A 17632-nucleotide genomic window follows, 5' to 3' on the forward strand; every position below is an offset into this window, starting at 1 on the left:
GTTCCAATGCTATATAAACTCTTTGGAAAAATAGGGAAAGATGGAACTCTGCCTAACTCTTTCTATGAAACCAATATGGTACTGTTACCTAAACCAGGAGAAGTTAAAACAGAGAAAGAAAATTATAGACCTATCTCCCTAATGAATATAGATACAAAAATCCTAAATAAAATCTTAGCAAAACGATTACAACAAGTCATCACTAGCATAATACATTATGATCAATTAGGATTTATCCCAGGAATGCAGGGTTGGTTCAATATTAGGAAAATTGTTAGTATACTCAATTATATCAATAACAAACCTATCAGAAACCATATGATCATATCAATAGATGCTGAAAAAGCTTTTGACAAAATACAGCATCGATTCCTAATTAGAAGTATCTATCTGAAACCATCAACAAGCATTATATTCAATGGGGAGAGGCTAGAGGCATTCCCAATAAGATCAGGGGGGAAACAAGGGTGCCCATTATCACTACTACTATTCAATATTGTATTAGAAATGTTAGCATTAGCAATTAGAGAAGAAAAAGAAATTAAAGGAATTAGATTTGGGAAGGCAGAGACAAAACTCTCACTCTTTGCAGATGACATGATGGTCTACCTAGAGAATCCCAAGAAATCATCTAAAAAACTACTGGAAACAATTAGAAATTTGAGCAAAATTGCAGGTTATAAAATAAACCCTCATAAATCCTCAACTTTTCTATATATGTCTAGCAAGAAACAGCAGGAAGAGCTAGAAAGAGAAATCCCATTCAAAGTAACCTCAGACAATATAAAATATTTGGGAGTCTATTTCTCAAAACAAACTCAGAATCTTTTTGAAAACAATTATAAAACACTTCTCACACAAATTAAATCAGATTTAAATAACTGGGCAAATATCAACTGCTCATGGATAGGGAGAGCTAATATAATAATAATAATGACAATTCTACCAAAACTAAACTATCTGTTCAGTGCCCTACCAATCAAAATTCCAAAAAATTATTTTAATGAGTTAGAAAAATTCATATGGAGAAATAAAAAGTCAAGAATTGCCAGGAGTTTGATGAAAAAAGTGCAAAAGAAGGTGTCTTAGCCCTACCTGAACTAAAATTATATTATAAAGCATCAGTCAAAAAAACTGTTTGGTATTGGCTAAGAAATAGAGTGGTGGACCAGTGGAATAGACTAGGTGTAAAAGCAGGAGATAATTATAGTGATCTGCTCTTTGATAAACCCAAAGAGTCCAGCTATTGGGATAAAAACTCCTGCTTTGATAAAAATTGCTGGGATAATTGGAAGTTAGTATGGAAGAAACATAGATTAGACCAACACCTCACACCCTTTACCAAAATAAGATCCAAATGGTTACAGGACATAGACATAAAAAAAAATATTATAAGCAAATTAGAAGATCAAGGACTAGTCTACCTGTCATATCTATGGAAAAGGGAGCAGTTTATGACTAAGAAAAAGTTGGAGAACGTCACCAAAAACCAATTAGATGATTTCAATTACATTAAATTAAAAAGCTTTTGCACAGATAAAACCAATGTTACCAAGATCAAAAGAAATGTAGTAAATTGGGAAACAATCTTTACAACTAATGATTCTGACAAAGGACTCATTTCTAAAATATACAGAGAATTGAGTCATATTTTTAAAACAAAAAGCCATTCCACAATTGACAATGGTCAAAGGATATACAAAGACAATTTACAGATGAGGAGATCAAAGTAATCCATAGCCATATGAAAAAATGTTCTAAATCATTAATTAGAGAAAATGCAAATTAAAGCTTCTCTGAGGTACCATCTCACACCTCTCAGATTGGCCAATATGACCAGGAAGGATAATGATCATTGTTGGAAGGGTTGTGGGAAATCTGGGACACTATTACACTGTTGGTGGAGCTGTGAACTCATCCAACCTTTCTGGAGAGCTATCTGGAACTATGCACAAAGGGCAACAAAAATGTGCATACCCTTTGACCCAGCAATACCACTACCCTGAAGAGATGATGAAAAAGGGTAAAAACATTACTTGTACAAAAATATTTATAGCAGCCCTGTTTGTGGTGTCAAAGAATTGGAAATCAAGTAAATGTCCTTCAACTGGGGAATGGCTTAGTAAACTGTGGTATGTGTATGTCATGGAGCACTATTGTTCTATTAGAAACCAGGAGGGATGGGATTGCAGGGAAGCCTGGAGGGATTTGCATGAACTGATGTTGAGTGAGATGAGCAGAACCAGAAAAACACTGTATACCCTAACAGCAACATGGGAATGATGTTCAACCTTGAAGGACTTGCTCATTCCATCAGTGAAACAATCTGGAACAATTTTGGGCTGTCTGCAAAAGAGAGGGCCATCTGTATCCAGATAAAGAGCCATGGAGTTTGAACAAAGTGCAAGGACTATTCCCTTTAATTCAGAAAAATGCAGATATCTTATTGTCTGATCTTGTTACCTCTTAGACTTCTCTTCTTTAAAGATATGATTTCTCTCTCATCACACCCAATTTGGATCAATGTACAACATGGAAACAAAGTAAAGACTGGCAGAATGCTTTCCGTGGGGGGGGGGTGGGGGAGGGAAGCAAGATTGGGGGGGATTGTAAAAATAAATTTAAAAAAATAATAAAAAAATCAATTGGAAAATTTGGGAAAAGAAATCAAAGAGAAGATTAACACCTTGCAACAAGAAAACACATCATTGGAAAATACAATTGGACAAATGCGAAAAGAAAATAATTCTCTCAAAACTTCAATTGATCAAATGGAAAACTCTTTCAAAAACAGAATTGACCAATTGGAAAATGTATTACAAAAGGTAAATGAAGAAAATTCTTCTCTAAAAAAAAAAGAATGGAATCTGTGTAAACTAATGACTTCATGAGACAGCAAGCAACTGTTAAAAAAAACCAAAAAATAGAAAAAAAAAAAGAAGAAAAGTAAAATACCTGATGAGCAAAACCACTGACCCTGAGAATAGATTGAGGAGGGACAACCTGAGAACTATAGACCTTCCTGAAAACATTGAAGAAGAAAAAAAGGCTATATTTGATATTACAGGATTTAGTGATGTAAAATTGCCCTGATATCATGGAACCAGAGGGAAAAATAATTATTGAAAGAATACATCACTCCCTTCTGGAAAGAGATCCTAAAATGAAAACACCAAGGAATGTTGTGGCCAAATTCCAGAACTATCAGATGAAAGAGAAAATCCTGTAAGCAGGCAGAAAGAAACAATTTAGACCAAGGAGCCACAGTAAGGATTAGGCAAGACCTGGCTGCATAAACCTTAAGAGATCAAAGAGCCTGGAAGGAGATATTCCAAAGAGCAAGGGAGCTTGGAATGCAACCAAGAACCCACTATATGGCAAAGCTGAGCCTTCTCTTTTGATTAAAAGATGGACATTTAAAAAAAAACAGAGCTAAATAGAAAATTTGGACATCAAACAGGAGGTTCAAGAGGCACATGAAAAGGTTAAAAGGGGGGGGGGGATAAAGAACAAAACTGCTATCCAATAAGATGAAACAGGTTGTATCCCAGCATGAGAAAAAGAGTCTCAAAAACCTTAAGAATTATAATTCTGTCAGAGAGAATATACTTAGACAGAAATGATGAGCACTCATGATTTAACCATGGGACTGCTATACAATGGGATGAAACTGGCTATATCTCTACTTGGGAGAAAGACTCTAATAACTTTCAAGAATTGTAACTCTATTAGTGAGAATATACTTAGGCAGAAGTGATGGATACTCAGCATTTTCTATGACTCAGAAAGATTTAAAAACACTTCCTCCTTAAAAAGAGGGACAGGAAGGAGACAGAAGGAGGGAGGGGATTGAATGGGGCAAATCTCATTACATTAGTAGGTACAAAAGACCTATTATAATAGAGGGGTAGAAGGGAGGAGATAAGAAACACCTGAATCTTTTCATCAGACTTGACTTAAAGTTAACTTACACACACACTCAGTTAATTTAAAAAACATCTTATCTTTCATGTATTAAAAGGGGGAAGGGGGAGGGGGGATGGAGACTGGGGAGGGGGATGGAGACAGGGAAGGGGGGAGAAAAAAGGTAAATAACAGAAAGGGAAGGGAAAAGGGAAAAAAGGAAAGGGGAAATAAAGGGGAGTGCTGAATACAAGAGAGCAAACACACTGAAAGGGGAGGTATTCAGAAACAAAATACTGGGTAATATAGATAAAGGTAAAAAAAGGGGAAAAATACAAACAGAGGGAAGATAGCATGAAGGGCAATAAAGAGTTTGTGATTATTTTTTTTTAGTTTTTTTTTGCAAGGCAAATGGGCTTAAGTGGCTTGCCCAAGGCCACATGGCTAGGTACTTATTAAGTGTCTGAGGCCGGATTTGAACCCAGGTACTCCTGACTTCATGGCCGGTGCTCTATCCATTGTGTCTCCTAGCCACCCCAAGAGTTTGTAATTATAACTTTGAATATGAATGGGATGAACTCTCCCTTAAAATGTAAACGAATAGCAGAGGGGATTAAAAACCAGAATCCTACAATATGCTACTTACAAGAAACTCATTTGAAGCAGAGAGATACATATAGAATAAAGGTAAAAGGTTAGAGCAAAATATTTTTTGCTTCAGCTGAAGCAAAAAAAAGCAGGGATAGCAATCCTTATCTCAGGCAAAACAGCTACAAAAATAGCGTTAAAAAAGATAAGGAAGGAGGCGGCTAGGTGGCGTAGTAGATAAAGCACTGACCCTGGAGTCAGGAGTACCTGTGTTCAAATCTGGCCTCAGACACTTAATAAGTACCTAGCCGTGTGGCCTTGGGCAAGCCAATTAACCCTGCTTGCCTTGCAAAAACCTAAAAACTAAAAATAAAAAAAAAGGTAAGGAAGGAACCTATTTCCTCTTAAAAGGTACCATAGATAATAAAGTGTTTTCAATACTGAATATTTTTGGTACCCCATGGGATAATATCCAAATTCTTAGAGGAGAAGCTGAAAGAACTACAGGAAGACATAAAGACATAGACAGCAAAACTCTACTAGTCGGAGACATCAACCTCCTGCTCTCAGATTTAGATAAATCGAATCATAAAATGAACAAGAAAGATGTTAAGGAGGTAAATAGATTGTTAGAAAACCTAGACATGATGCACTTATGAAGGAAATTGAATGGGAATAGAAAGGAATATACAATTATTTCTGCAGTACATGGCACACAAAAATTGACCATATACTAGGGCATAAAAACACAATGATAAATTGAAGAAAGGCAGAAATAGTGAATACATCTTTCTCAGACCATAATGCAATAAAAATCATATGCAATATTGGGCCAGGGAAATATAGACCCAGAACTAATTGGAAACTGAATAACCTCATTTTAAAGAATGAGTGGATCAAACAACAAATTATAGAAAGAATTAACCATTTTATTCTAGATAATGACAATAATGAAACAACATATGGGATTCACTCAAAGTGGCTGTCAGGGGATATATTATATCTTTAGATGCTTACATGAATAAATTAGAGAAAGAGGAAATCAATGAACTAAATATGCAACTAAAAAATTAGAGGAAAAAACAAATTAAACCCCCATTTAATACTAAATTAGAAATTATAAAAATTAAAGGAGAAATTAATAAAAGCAAAAGCAAAAAAAATTGTTGAATTAATAAATAAATCCAAGATTTGGTTTTATGAAAAAACCAATAAAATTGATAAACCTCTTGTCAATTTAATTAAAAAAAAAGAAAGAAGAAAACCAAACTGCTAGTATCATAAATGAAAAAGGTGAACTTACCACCAAGGAGGAAATTAAAGCCCAAGTTAGATGAAGAGAAGATTAAATATATAAACAACCCAATCTCAGAAAAATAGAAATTCAATAAGCCATCACTGAACTCCCTAAGAAAAAATCTCCAGGGCCTGATGGATTCACAGGTGAATTCTACCAAACATTTAAGGAACAATTGGTTCGAATTCTATATAAACTCTGGAAAACAGGGAAAGATGGAATTCTGCATAACTCTTTCTATGACACCAATATGGTGCTGACACCTAAACCAGGAAGAGTTAAAACAGAGAAAGAAAATTACAGACCTATCTCCCTGATGAATATAGATGCAAAATACCACCTTCACTTTTTACTCAAGAGCCATTTGAGTCCACTAGCAAGATAGAGATCAAACTGACTGCAGATGGCACTGGATGCAGTCTGAGACCTGGCTCTTTTTAAACTTTTTAACTGTTTTCATGACAAGATAAAACTGGAGGAAGCATAACCTGTATACTTCTCTAGATAAACAATACAAAAATGACAAGATTGCATATGATGCATATCATGTAGCTAGAGAGAGAGAGAGAGAGAGATCCTTGAAAGGGGAATGTAGGATCAAGGAGAGTGAAAAGGGGACTGGGACTTCTCTTTGGGACATAAAGGCACATCTAAAGTGGGTTGGACAAGGGTGGTGCTTGGGGAGTGGTCTAGCACCTGGCTCCAGTTATTCTCCAATAGGCAAGCTATGTACTGGTCCTTCTTGTCCCAAAGTGTGTGACTTCTAAGTCCAACATGTCATTTCCTGTCATGCCAGCATAAACTTGACCCATCAACAGCCAAGGTCAGATAGGTGGAAGAAGATGAGCAATCCAAGGCCACTCCCATCTGGAGTGGAGTCACTTTGAAAACAGAGTTCCCCAGATGGGTACAAACAACATTTTTTCTTCCACAAAATTTATTTCTAATCACAATTTTTGCAATGTCCATAATTCCCTGCATCAAGACTATGTAGAATATGGAAAGATAGAAGGATCCAGGAAGGTGAGTGTGTGCATATACCTGTACAGTTACTTACACACAGACACACACACACACACACACACACACACAAACCTTCTTAGAAAGTTTTTTGTTTGTTTTTAGATTTTTCAAGGCAATGGGTTTAAGTGGCTTGCCCAAGGCCACATGGCTAGCTAATTATTAAGTGTCTGAGACATGATTTGAACCCAGGTACTCCTGATTCCAAGGCCGCTTCTCTATTCACTACACCACCTAGGCGCCCCTCTTAGAAAGTTTTAATGAAAGCTGATTAACCATGACTTAGTGACTTCTGATAGCATTTCATGATGATTGTTCAGCAAAGTCATATATTCAGAAAGAAATGAAAGTTTTAGACTTGTTAACTTAAACATGTTAAAGAAATAATGAGATTAAAGAAACAATAGGCACTAAAGAGAAATTGTGGAGGTAGAACCAACAGTAACAATAAAGGCAGTTGAAGCCAATTCATAAGACAGAGGGAATTTTGTAGGCTAAACAGACATTTCTAAATTAAACCTACCCTATTACTACTCATCTCTTGTGCAATGCTTATGCTTCTTTCAAACAAGAGCTATTTACAACCAGCCAGGCTTCAAAACAATGAAGGGATGCTTCAGTGCCATTCTGGTCTTAGGTTACAGGATTAGAGAACATTAAAAAGACCAACCACCAAACAGAATGACAACAATTAATTTCTTTTAAACTACCATTCTTGAAGGAAAATCTCACACTTCCAGAAGTAATCTCTCCTATACAAGAAAGACCCTTATCACTCACAAAAGGCAAACCTTCCAATACAGGACCTGGACCACTCCCCAAAAAACACCCCTCCCATGGATTCCAAGGAGAGTTATCTTAAGGAGAATCTGGCTTTACTGGGGTTTTTATCTTTGACCTTCTACAGGCAAGTTATTCAACAACTCTTCTGTGGTGCCCAAAACCCACATGGCCTTTAAAGATCTGTCTCTATCTCTTACTTTGTGTTGTAATTATTTCTTAATAAATGTTTTCTTTATACACTTTCACTTTAGAGGGGAATAGTGAGTTCATCACAGGAATAACCAGAACTGTTTAACAGTATACACTCACACAAGCTACCCACTTTCCAAAAAGAAAATCATCCAATGTACAAAGGAAAACAAAAGCCCTAAGCTGGACAGCTTGAAAAGTTGTATATAAATGAGATTCTTAAGTTTCTTGCCCAATTTTTTTTCTATTCTACTTTGTTTAGAATTTGTTAAGTTCAAAATAAAATAAAGTGAAGTAAAATATGGGTATTTAAACAAAATTAAAAGGAATTGAAAGAACATTAGATGGCTATGGGCAGAAATAGGTAACCCAAGAAAACCCCTTGGTCTTCACTGAAGATTTCTGTGAGTATCAAAGGATGAGTTTTTAATGAGGAAATATAATTACAAAGATCACTAAAACAGAAGAAGAGTTATTTAAATGTCTTAAATACAATAAAAAGTGATTAACAAGAAACAACAACTTGACAGCTTGATAAGTTAATTCTTTATCCAGGAACAAAAGAATGAGGAAGGATTCAGGCTTTGTCTTTGGGGTTTTTTTTTTTTAGTCTTTAGATTGCTTTGATTAACAATACAGTTCCATAAAAACAACAATCCCAAATCTGGATAATCCATATAAGGCTTGAAAAGTGAATGAGAAGCAAAAAAGGTTTTAGACTACAGGTAGCTACTCTCAAGGGCCTCTATAATCACAATCAGTCAACTGAATACCAACAACAAGTTAGTCAAGAAAAATTTTAATTTATTATAGCATTTCATTGATTCCTCAGAGGGTAAGGGATGAAAAAGTGATCCTTCCAAAAAAAGATAACTACAGCATAATAGAGTGAAGATAAAAAGATTAGTTTAATTGTGAAGTCATTCACTCAACCTTAAGATACAAGCATTAACTCAGATTATAAGTATATGAGAAACGCGAAAACATTTCTCCTTTACATTTTTACCTAGGGCTTAGGATCTCTTTAATAAACTCATCTCACTGACTTCTCTGTGCATTGATATTAAGGATCAGAGGACAATGTGACCTACTGCCCAAGAGGGAATCACCAAGTACAAAAACATTGACACAGAACCTTTGATAATCTATCTTTTTAAAAATTCCTCAAGGAATATGTTAATCCAGACAGCTGGGCATATAGAGTGTCAGGACTACAGTAAGGAAAATTCCTCTCTCTCTGACTTCAAATCTGGCCTCAAGACACTTATTATTAGTATTGTGACTTTAGGCAAGCCACTAAACCCCTGTTTGATTCAATTTACTCATCCATAAAATGAGTTGGAGAAGAAAATGGCAAACCACTCTACTAACTTTGCCAAGAAAACTCCAAATGAAGAGTAGGAAATGACTGAAAAAATACACAAAGACTAGCATGCCTCACCGGAGATTTCTTTGCTCAAGACTAAATACACCCCATATTTCAAATATGCTTCTTGAATTCTCCTTCAATACTGGAGCATGATTAGACTTTTAACTTTTTGTGAAATTAATTGGGCAGTAAATGGGATTTCAGCTATTTTCTATATACAAATGTGAAAATCTACCACTGCTCAGTTTTCAGAGTCCTTTGTTCTGAATTTGAGTTAAGTACAAATTTATTATAGTTCTAACCAAATTGTTGTTGTTCAATAGTTTATTGTGTCCAACTCTTTGTGACCCCATAAGGGATTTTTTTTCTCCAGTGTATTAAAGCAAATGGGGCTAAGTGACATGCTCAGAGTCACAGAACAAGCAAGAGCCTGAGGTTTGAACTCAGATCTTCCTGACTGCAGGCCCAGATATCCACTGATCTCACCTAATTGTCCCCTCTAACCCAACAAAACTGCCTTAAATACAGTCATCAAAAAAAAGATAGATTTATACCTTAAATGATATTTTCTGAGACTCACAGGACTAAGAGAACTACTGAATTTGACTTCAAGGTCCTTCTGAAATAGGGCAGCATACAGTCTATCCAAAAATAAAATCTATTTCTGGAGAAGGGAAAATAACAATCCTGAATCTAGATAATCCATGTAAGGCTTGAAAAGTGAATGAAAAGCATAAGAGATTTTAGAATACAGGTAGCTTCTCGCAAGGGCCTCTGTAATCACAATCAGTCAATTGGATACCATTAGAAAAGTCAAATCATGTTGACGTGATGCATAGGTTTGAAAAAAACTCTTTAAGGTATGGTGTATTCTGTGTAGAGATGAAAGTGCTTTCAATATGGAGAAGACAAATAAATATATGATGGCAAATACAGCAGCAGACACTCCATTCCAGATATGTCAAAAAGTAAACAAAACTAGCCTGGATAAGAGGGAAATAAGGAGTAACAATTCTGTGTTAAGATGTCTTAGATGTCATGTGTCTAGAGCTAAGAAAAGCAAGGTAGCTTTGAAGGCTAAATCCTCATGGTAGAATCATGAACAACAGGATTTTTATCTGAACAAGCTTCACTGTAATTTTAATAAGATAATTCCACTATATGATGAGGCAATCTATTTTTTTTCCTCTCTTCCATAATGGCCCTCAGAAGAAAAGAAAAATATCATTTTGACAACAAACAGCATTTAAAAGTGTTAAATAAAAGAGGAAACAATTATCTTCTAATATATCTTATATAGGTGAGGATTACTATTGGGAATTGTCTGATTATTTCAATATTCATTGTGGAAGTCTAGCCCAACAAGAAACCTCATTCCCTTTCACACAAATCCATAAAAGTCTGCTTCTCTCTAATCTCTAACCAACAAAAATCCCGTAAAAATAGCCCTTGATGGCTCTAACAATGAAAACAAAAATCTATAAATAATTATTATCCATTTTTGTACTGAAAAAATAAGCACTTGTCTTCATTGTTTTTCATTTCCAATTTTAAAAAATGCAACCAAAGAGTAAAGAATCAATACTTATGGTATAGTACCTAAAGACATAGAGTACATACAATAAATGGCACTATTAATAGTAGTTATATATTTCACACAGAAACATGAATATAGTCAGATCCTCATATCTCTAAAATAATAATAATGAAATTATGTGAGTAGCTAATAAGCAACCTGAAAATAACTTGCAAATATATAGTCCTTCACAGGCATATAGCAATTATATGCCACCTTTTAAAAGGAGCTGTCAGATATTTCCTTCTCTCTATTCCTATGGGGCAGCTGACTAATTTATAGCCTGCAAATTCACTCACATTCCTCCTATGGTGACAGTAGCACAAGTACGCTCTGAAAAGGCTGGTATGGTTTCAGTGGCTGCACTGGCTGGTCTGATATAATCCACAGTCACATTGACCTGAAATGAAAAAAAAAATGTGTTAGGGCTGAATAAACCTAACAAAATTATCCCTGAATATCATTTATCTGAAAATAATAGGGGGTTACTATAATTCCTTTTGATCATAACCTTGTAGATCTGAGCAAAAAAATCTTAGGCATTGTCCAATTCCCTAATTTTACAAATGAGGTTAAGTGCTTAGAGTACAAGGGAAGTGACTTGCCTAAGATCTAACAATTAAAGGAGAACCAGGAGAACAAAAAAATACTTTCCACTGTACTCTGATTTTAAAAACATAAAATCTATGACCAGAGGCATATTCTGATAGTTATATAATAATTTGAATGAAAATAAAGGCAAACAGAACATTTAAGGTTAAAACATGACAATTTTAAATATGCAAAGTTACAAATCCTATAGACCAGTGACAAGAAAAAGATTATAGGATACTGGATATCAAATGGTTTAAGGCTTTAAGTTCATCTTTGCTGGGAATGATTTAGAGGGAAAAAAAATTTCATTTAAACAATGAAGATCAGACATAGAAAATTTTTAGTCTCTCAATCCAGTCAATTGCTAGGTTGAAAAGTAGTCCACTGTCACACCTTTAAAACATAGGAGTCAGAGGGCAGCTGGGTGGCTCAGTGGATAGAGCACTGGTCCTGGAGTGAGGAGGACCTGAGTTCAAATTTAGCCTCAGATACTAAATAATTGCCTAGCCTGTAACTTGGGCAAGTCATTTAACTTCCCCGCCTTACATAAAATTTTTTAAAAAGTGGGAGTTAGACTAGTAGACATGACTAAGTTTACCAATCCTCACAAATATGAAACTCTGTAATGTATTTATGCATACATGACTTCATGAATACAAATGAAAATAGATGAGATTTCAAGCAAATATGGACATTTTTATTAATATATATATATATCTACATACATGAGATATTTCTCCACATACATACTTTTGATTTCTTTTTAAAAAACTCATCAAAACAACATATGTAAGTGTACTAACTACAAAAAGATGTGATTTTTTTGCGGGCAAATAAATTATAAGCAGTAAACAAGAAAAAATCTCATATGAATGTGCTTATGTTAGAATATTTCCTATTTAAAGAACTATCTTTTGCTTTATTTGACATCAATTCAGATTTTTCTTATAGTTACTGTGAACATGACAATTTTTACATAATCAGAACTCAGTGATGACTTAACTCACTCATGTGAACTATGGTAAAATTCCTTCTTGCAATACATTTTCCCTCTTACCCTTAGCATTTTGTTCCTACTCTATCCCTATATAATACAAGTGTACAAAAGGTTATTGAATGAGTCTACTGGATTCCCAATTTCTGTTAGGATATTTAGTCTGAACATTATGATAAAGGAAGATATATATCTATGTCTTTTTCTCTTCAGGCTGGAAAACATTTGTTACAGAAGATTTGTGGCTTCACTAATTTCAGTCGTGTTTGGACTCTTCATGAGCCCATTTGGGGTTTTTGTGACAAAGATCCTGAACTAGTTTACCATTTCCATCTCCAGTTCACTTTACAGATGAGGAAAAGGGTTATACAGCTAGTAACTCTCAGGAAGAGGCATCTTCTGACCTCTTATCCATTAGCCACCTAGCTACCAGAAGATTATCAGGCAATTCCCTTCCTACACTTCATTCCACACACCACAAAGGTTTTATCTTTACCTAATCCAAAACAGCATAGGACAGAACTCAAATCTCATTTTGTTTCTTTTGGTAAGAAAATGTTTAAAAGCATAAAATGTTATAGTATTCCAACTCATACCTTAATAAAAAGATTTTCTCTAAAGCAAATATGACAACTAGTCAGCATTCTCTGCTTGAAGAACTCCAATGAGAAGGCATTATACCTCCAGAGTAAGTCCACTCCACTTTGGGACAGCTATATTTGTAAGGAAGGTTTTCCTACAGACCTCCTCTGAACATTCCACCCACTGCTCAGCCCTCTGAAGCAAAATACCACAAGTCATATAACATCTTTCACCTGACAAATCTTCAAATACTTGAAGACTAGCATGCCCCACTTGAGATTTCTTTGCTCAAGACTATATCCTTGAAAGCCACCTTTGGTAATTCTCCAGTTTATAAATACTCCTAGAAAGTGGTACCCAGCATTGAACAAAACGACCAAGAGTGATCTAAACCAGATAAAGATCAGAAGCACCATCATATTTCTATAAGTCAGACCTTCTTTGTTAATGGAGCTCAAGATCATATGTGCTTTATTTTTAGTCAAATCATCCTATTGAGCATGTGGTTCAATAAAAGAACTTTTTTCTAATCATTCCTCATTCATCTTGTACTTCTAAAGATAAATTTTCTAACCCAAATCTAAGACTTTATATTATATCACTAACAAATTTTATATTATTTGATTTGGCACAATGCCCTAGATGATCAAAATTTTTGATGCTGGCTATCTTTCAGTATAGCAGATATCACTCTCAGGTTTATGTCATCTGAAAATCTGATAAAGATGCTATAATTTTACAAGTATTAAAAATAAATGTTATAAAGTACAGGGCCATCGAAGGCTACGACAAAACCAGTGCTATTATATGCCTTGCAATATAGAATTTCCTAAACTGTGAGACTTAGGATATTATTAAACCATAAGAGTTAAGAAATACTCCTCCACAGAACATCCCTTTTGTTTCATGCATTTGGAAGATGAAATATTAGTGAGGTGTTCCTTTGAATTCCCAGGACCCACAAATAGCACCTACAAAGAAGACCCCAGGATCTCCATGATTTGGTGAATGCTTCACTTGATACTACTTGAACTCAGTCTGCTATCACTTTATCATTTGCCCCCTTGAGGAAAAAAGGAGTATATAAGGCATGGTCTAGATGCCCCACAACTGTCAATGCATATCATTACCCTGTATTTGAGAGTTGTATTCTAACAAATTAAATATATCTATTTTTTTTCTAAATCTATTATTTACAATACCCTGACATCTAAAGCTTAGGATGGTTGCTAGCCAATGACTAAGCAATGACCAAGCACAATCCACTGCAACTTGGAAAAAGGTTCATGAGCCTATGTACCCTTTTCCAAACTGAAATGAAGCTTTAATTGCTACTTCTTGAATTTGGCCAATCAATCAGTTTTAAATTCATCTAATGGCAAAACCATCTATTCTGTTTCTTTGGTCTGTTTATACAAGAATAATATCTTAAAATCCTTTGCTAAAGACGCAGCTACGTGGTGCAGTGGATAGAGTACTGGTCCTGTAATCTGGAGGGCCTGTTCAAATCCAACCTCAGATACTTAATAATTACCTAGCTGTGTGACCTTGGGCAAGTCATTTAACCCTATTGCCTTGCAAAACAAACAACAACAACAACAACAAAATCCCCTCCTAAAATCCAAGGAAATTTTAAGTACTGCATTCTCATGATCTACTAATTTAATAGCTGTCAAAAAGAAGTAATGAAATTTGTCTACCATGAGTTCTTGTAGAAGTCATTTGGTTCCCTATGATCACTACTTCCTATCCTCTATGTTCAATCTTTTTTAAGAAATATATTCCAGAATTTTGACAGAAATTTAAGTCAAGAACTATTTTTAAGAAAGATTTTAAGTTTTACAATTTTTTCCCCACTATTCTTGCTTCCCTCAACCCCACCCCCCACAGAAAGCATTCTGTTAGTCTTTACATTGTTTCCATTGTATATATTGATCTAAGCTGAACGTGATGAGGGAGAAATCATATCCTTAAGGAAGAAAAATAAAGTATAAGAAATAGCTGAATTACATAATAACATGTCGGGTTTTTTTTTTCTAAATTACAATTACTATTACCTACAGGTAATAGTCTTTGGTCTTTGTTCAAACCCCACAATTCTTTCTCTACAGATGGTATTCTCCATCACAGATAACTCAAAATTGTCCCTGATTGTTGCACTGATGGAATGAGCCAAGTCCATCAAGGTTGATCATCACTCCCATGTTGCTGTTAGGGTATATAATGTTTTTCTAGTTCTGCACGTTTCGCTCAGCATCAGTTCATGCAAATCCTTCCATACTTCCCTAAATGTCCATCCCTTTTCTAACAGAACAGTAGTGTTCCATGACATACATATACCACAGTTTATTAAGCCAATCCCCAATTGAAGGGCACTCAATTTTCAATTCTTTGGGACCACAAATAGGACTGCTATGAATATTTTTGTACAAGTGATGTTTTTACTCTTTTTCATAATCTCTTCAAGGTATAGATCCAGTAGTGGTATTGCTGGATCAAAGGGGATGCATATTTTTGTTGCCCTTTGGGAAACGTTGGATAAATTCACAGCTCCAACAGCAATGTATTAGTGTCCCAGATTTCCCACAGGCCTTCCAACATTGATCACTGTCCTTTCTGGTCATATTGGCCAGTCTGAGTGGTGTGAGGTGGTACCTCAGAGATGACAAAAAATTTTACTCTTCTCTTTTTGAACACAGAGTAACAATTTTGCTTGCTTATTCAATTTCTGACTAGGGCTTACTGTAAAAACCTTACAAATATGCAAGTGTACCAAGATCTAAAAGACTAAGGAGTTCAAAGAGGGCTCTAAGTGTACAGAGTATGACACTACAAAGCCATCCTGTCCTCCTCAGTCTTCTCAAATAATTGTAATAAAAAGATCCTAAGCCAAGGTGAAAGATAGCATAGAAGTTTCCCACCAATGAAAATAAGTTCAAAATGGAGTTCAAAATCAGCAGCAGTGATAATACCTGGGGTAGCAGAAACCCTTTTCACCAATATAAAAACACAGAAACTCATTCTCTGGGTATGTTGCTCACTGCCCTAAGGGGGCATATCCTATAAGGACTGGATTATAATTCATAGGTAAAATCTTGAAATGGGTATAGGCTGTCAGGTTTGGGCATATCTCATAGGCAAAAATGGAATGTGCCTCTTAGAAGACAAAGGACTAAGACACACAGGAGATCACCAAGCATCCATATTCATATGTTTTCTATTTGTTTCTGGACCTGATCTTAAATAATAGTCACCAAAACCCCCATATGCCTATAAGCTATTCCATTTCTGTGCTGAAAGGGAATTTTTCATTGCAGCCCAGAAGTCAGATATGCAAAAGTAAAAATTACACACTCATCTTGGTAAATATCAAGTAAGAGTGCTTCTGTGAAGTGGAACAGACTTCTTGACTTCAAGTAAAGCCTTAGATGATGCTATGTGTAGAGTTAGCTGGTAAGGCAAAATATGACACATCTCATAAGTATGTATATTTGTAGAGGTAAGAGGGAACAATTCCTAAATAAATATGAGAACATAACTATAAAAATAAGATTTTAATTCATATTAAAAGATATATAAGCAAGGTACATATTTTTACAAGCCCAGGTAGTGAATAGAGTTGCAAATTCTTTATTGCTCAGTCACAGTCATGCCTGAAAAAAACTACCAATAAGAAGATATATTAAGTGACTAGAAACCATCCCTGAATACTTAAGAACAGAGCATTCACTTTTCAATGACTGCCTCAGTGAATAGATCAAGTAAAAGGAGACAAGATACTCAGTTGTCAAATCAGTCACACAGTGAGTGAACATCATTACTATCCTTTCAAACTGTTGACTCCTCAAAAACTCATTTTTAAAACAAGTATGGTAGTACAAAAAGGAATGGCTGATTCCAAATTCTTCCTGACAGAGCACTTATTCAAATGCCTGGTCTAAAAATCATGTTTTGGAAATAAGAGTCTTGACAAGGAGGAAGTCACTAAAGGGTAGAAATTATTTTTTTCTGCTCATAATACTGTCATAAGACAAAAGAGAAGGAAAATACATATAAAAATGACCCCAAAGGGTAAAATGAAATTACAACCAAGACCTAATAATTCCACTGAAGTTCAGAATGAAGAAAAAGTTGAGAATCTTGAAAAGAAAAGGCTTAAGTAGAACAGGAAGGTAGGAGTAGAAGCCTTTCCCCCAAAAGACAAAGCAACAACTAAACTATATCTATTGGCATGATATAGTCACCTTTAGAAAAATAGTATTTACAAGTACAGAGGGGATAGAGAAAGATGGTAGGCCATAGTCTCTCTTCAAATTAGTTCCCATGAAAGAAAAATCTTCCAAAAGTCATACAATAAATGATTGTCTTTGATTAAACAAGTCAATTAATTGTTCTCTTGATTGTTCAGTTAGTCATGCTGGCACCCCCCCCCAAAAAAAAAAACTATCATTAAATCAATTAATTTGGAGGAAAGGGAAAAGGAAGGAGGAGCAATCCATAAAGAAATTTCAGATTAAGTCAGGTCAACAGGTCCAAGTTTATTCCAAGTTTATCCTTTTTTCTTCTATAAAAATCCCATGCCATGGAGCTAAGAATGTCCTAGTCCAAAACAGAGAGTGCATAAAAGTTCTGTGATTGAAGAATGAAATGGCAATTCAATGAATGTTGAGGGAGTGATGAAATGGCAGGAATAAGCTCACATATCCTTATAATATTTCAGAATTCTTCTAACAACCT

At 35.1% G+C, this 17632-nt stretch overlaps 1 protein-coding gene across 2 annotated transcripts in view; it reads right to left on the reverse strand.

Annotated features, from left to right (window-relative positions):
• Positions 1–17632, reverse strand: part of SND1 (staphylococcal nuclease and tudor domain containing 1) — a 520505-nt gene that overhangs the window by 275356 nt on the left and 227517 nt on the right. For both annotated transcript variants that reach the window (XM_074193769.1, XM_074193768.1), the window contains one exon: positions 11025–11125. In XM_074193769.1, the coding sequence (XP_074049870.1) occupies positions 11025–11125 (101 nt within the window). The remainder of the gene's footprint in view (positions 1–11024; positions 11126–17632) is intronic.

The sequence above is a fragment of the Macrotis lagotis genome, chromosome 7 (genome assembly GCF_037893015.1).
Source record: "Macrotis lagotis isolate mMagLag1 chromosome 7, bilby.v1.9.chrom.fasta, whole genome shotgun sequence".
NCBI lineage: Eukaryota > Metazoa > Chordata > Mammalia > Peramelemorphia > Peramelidae > Macrotis > Macrotis lagotis.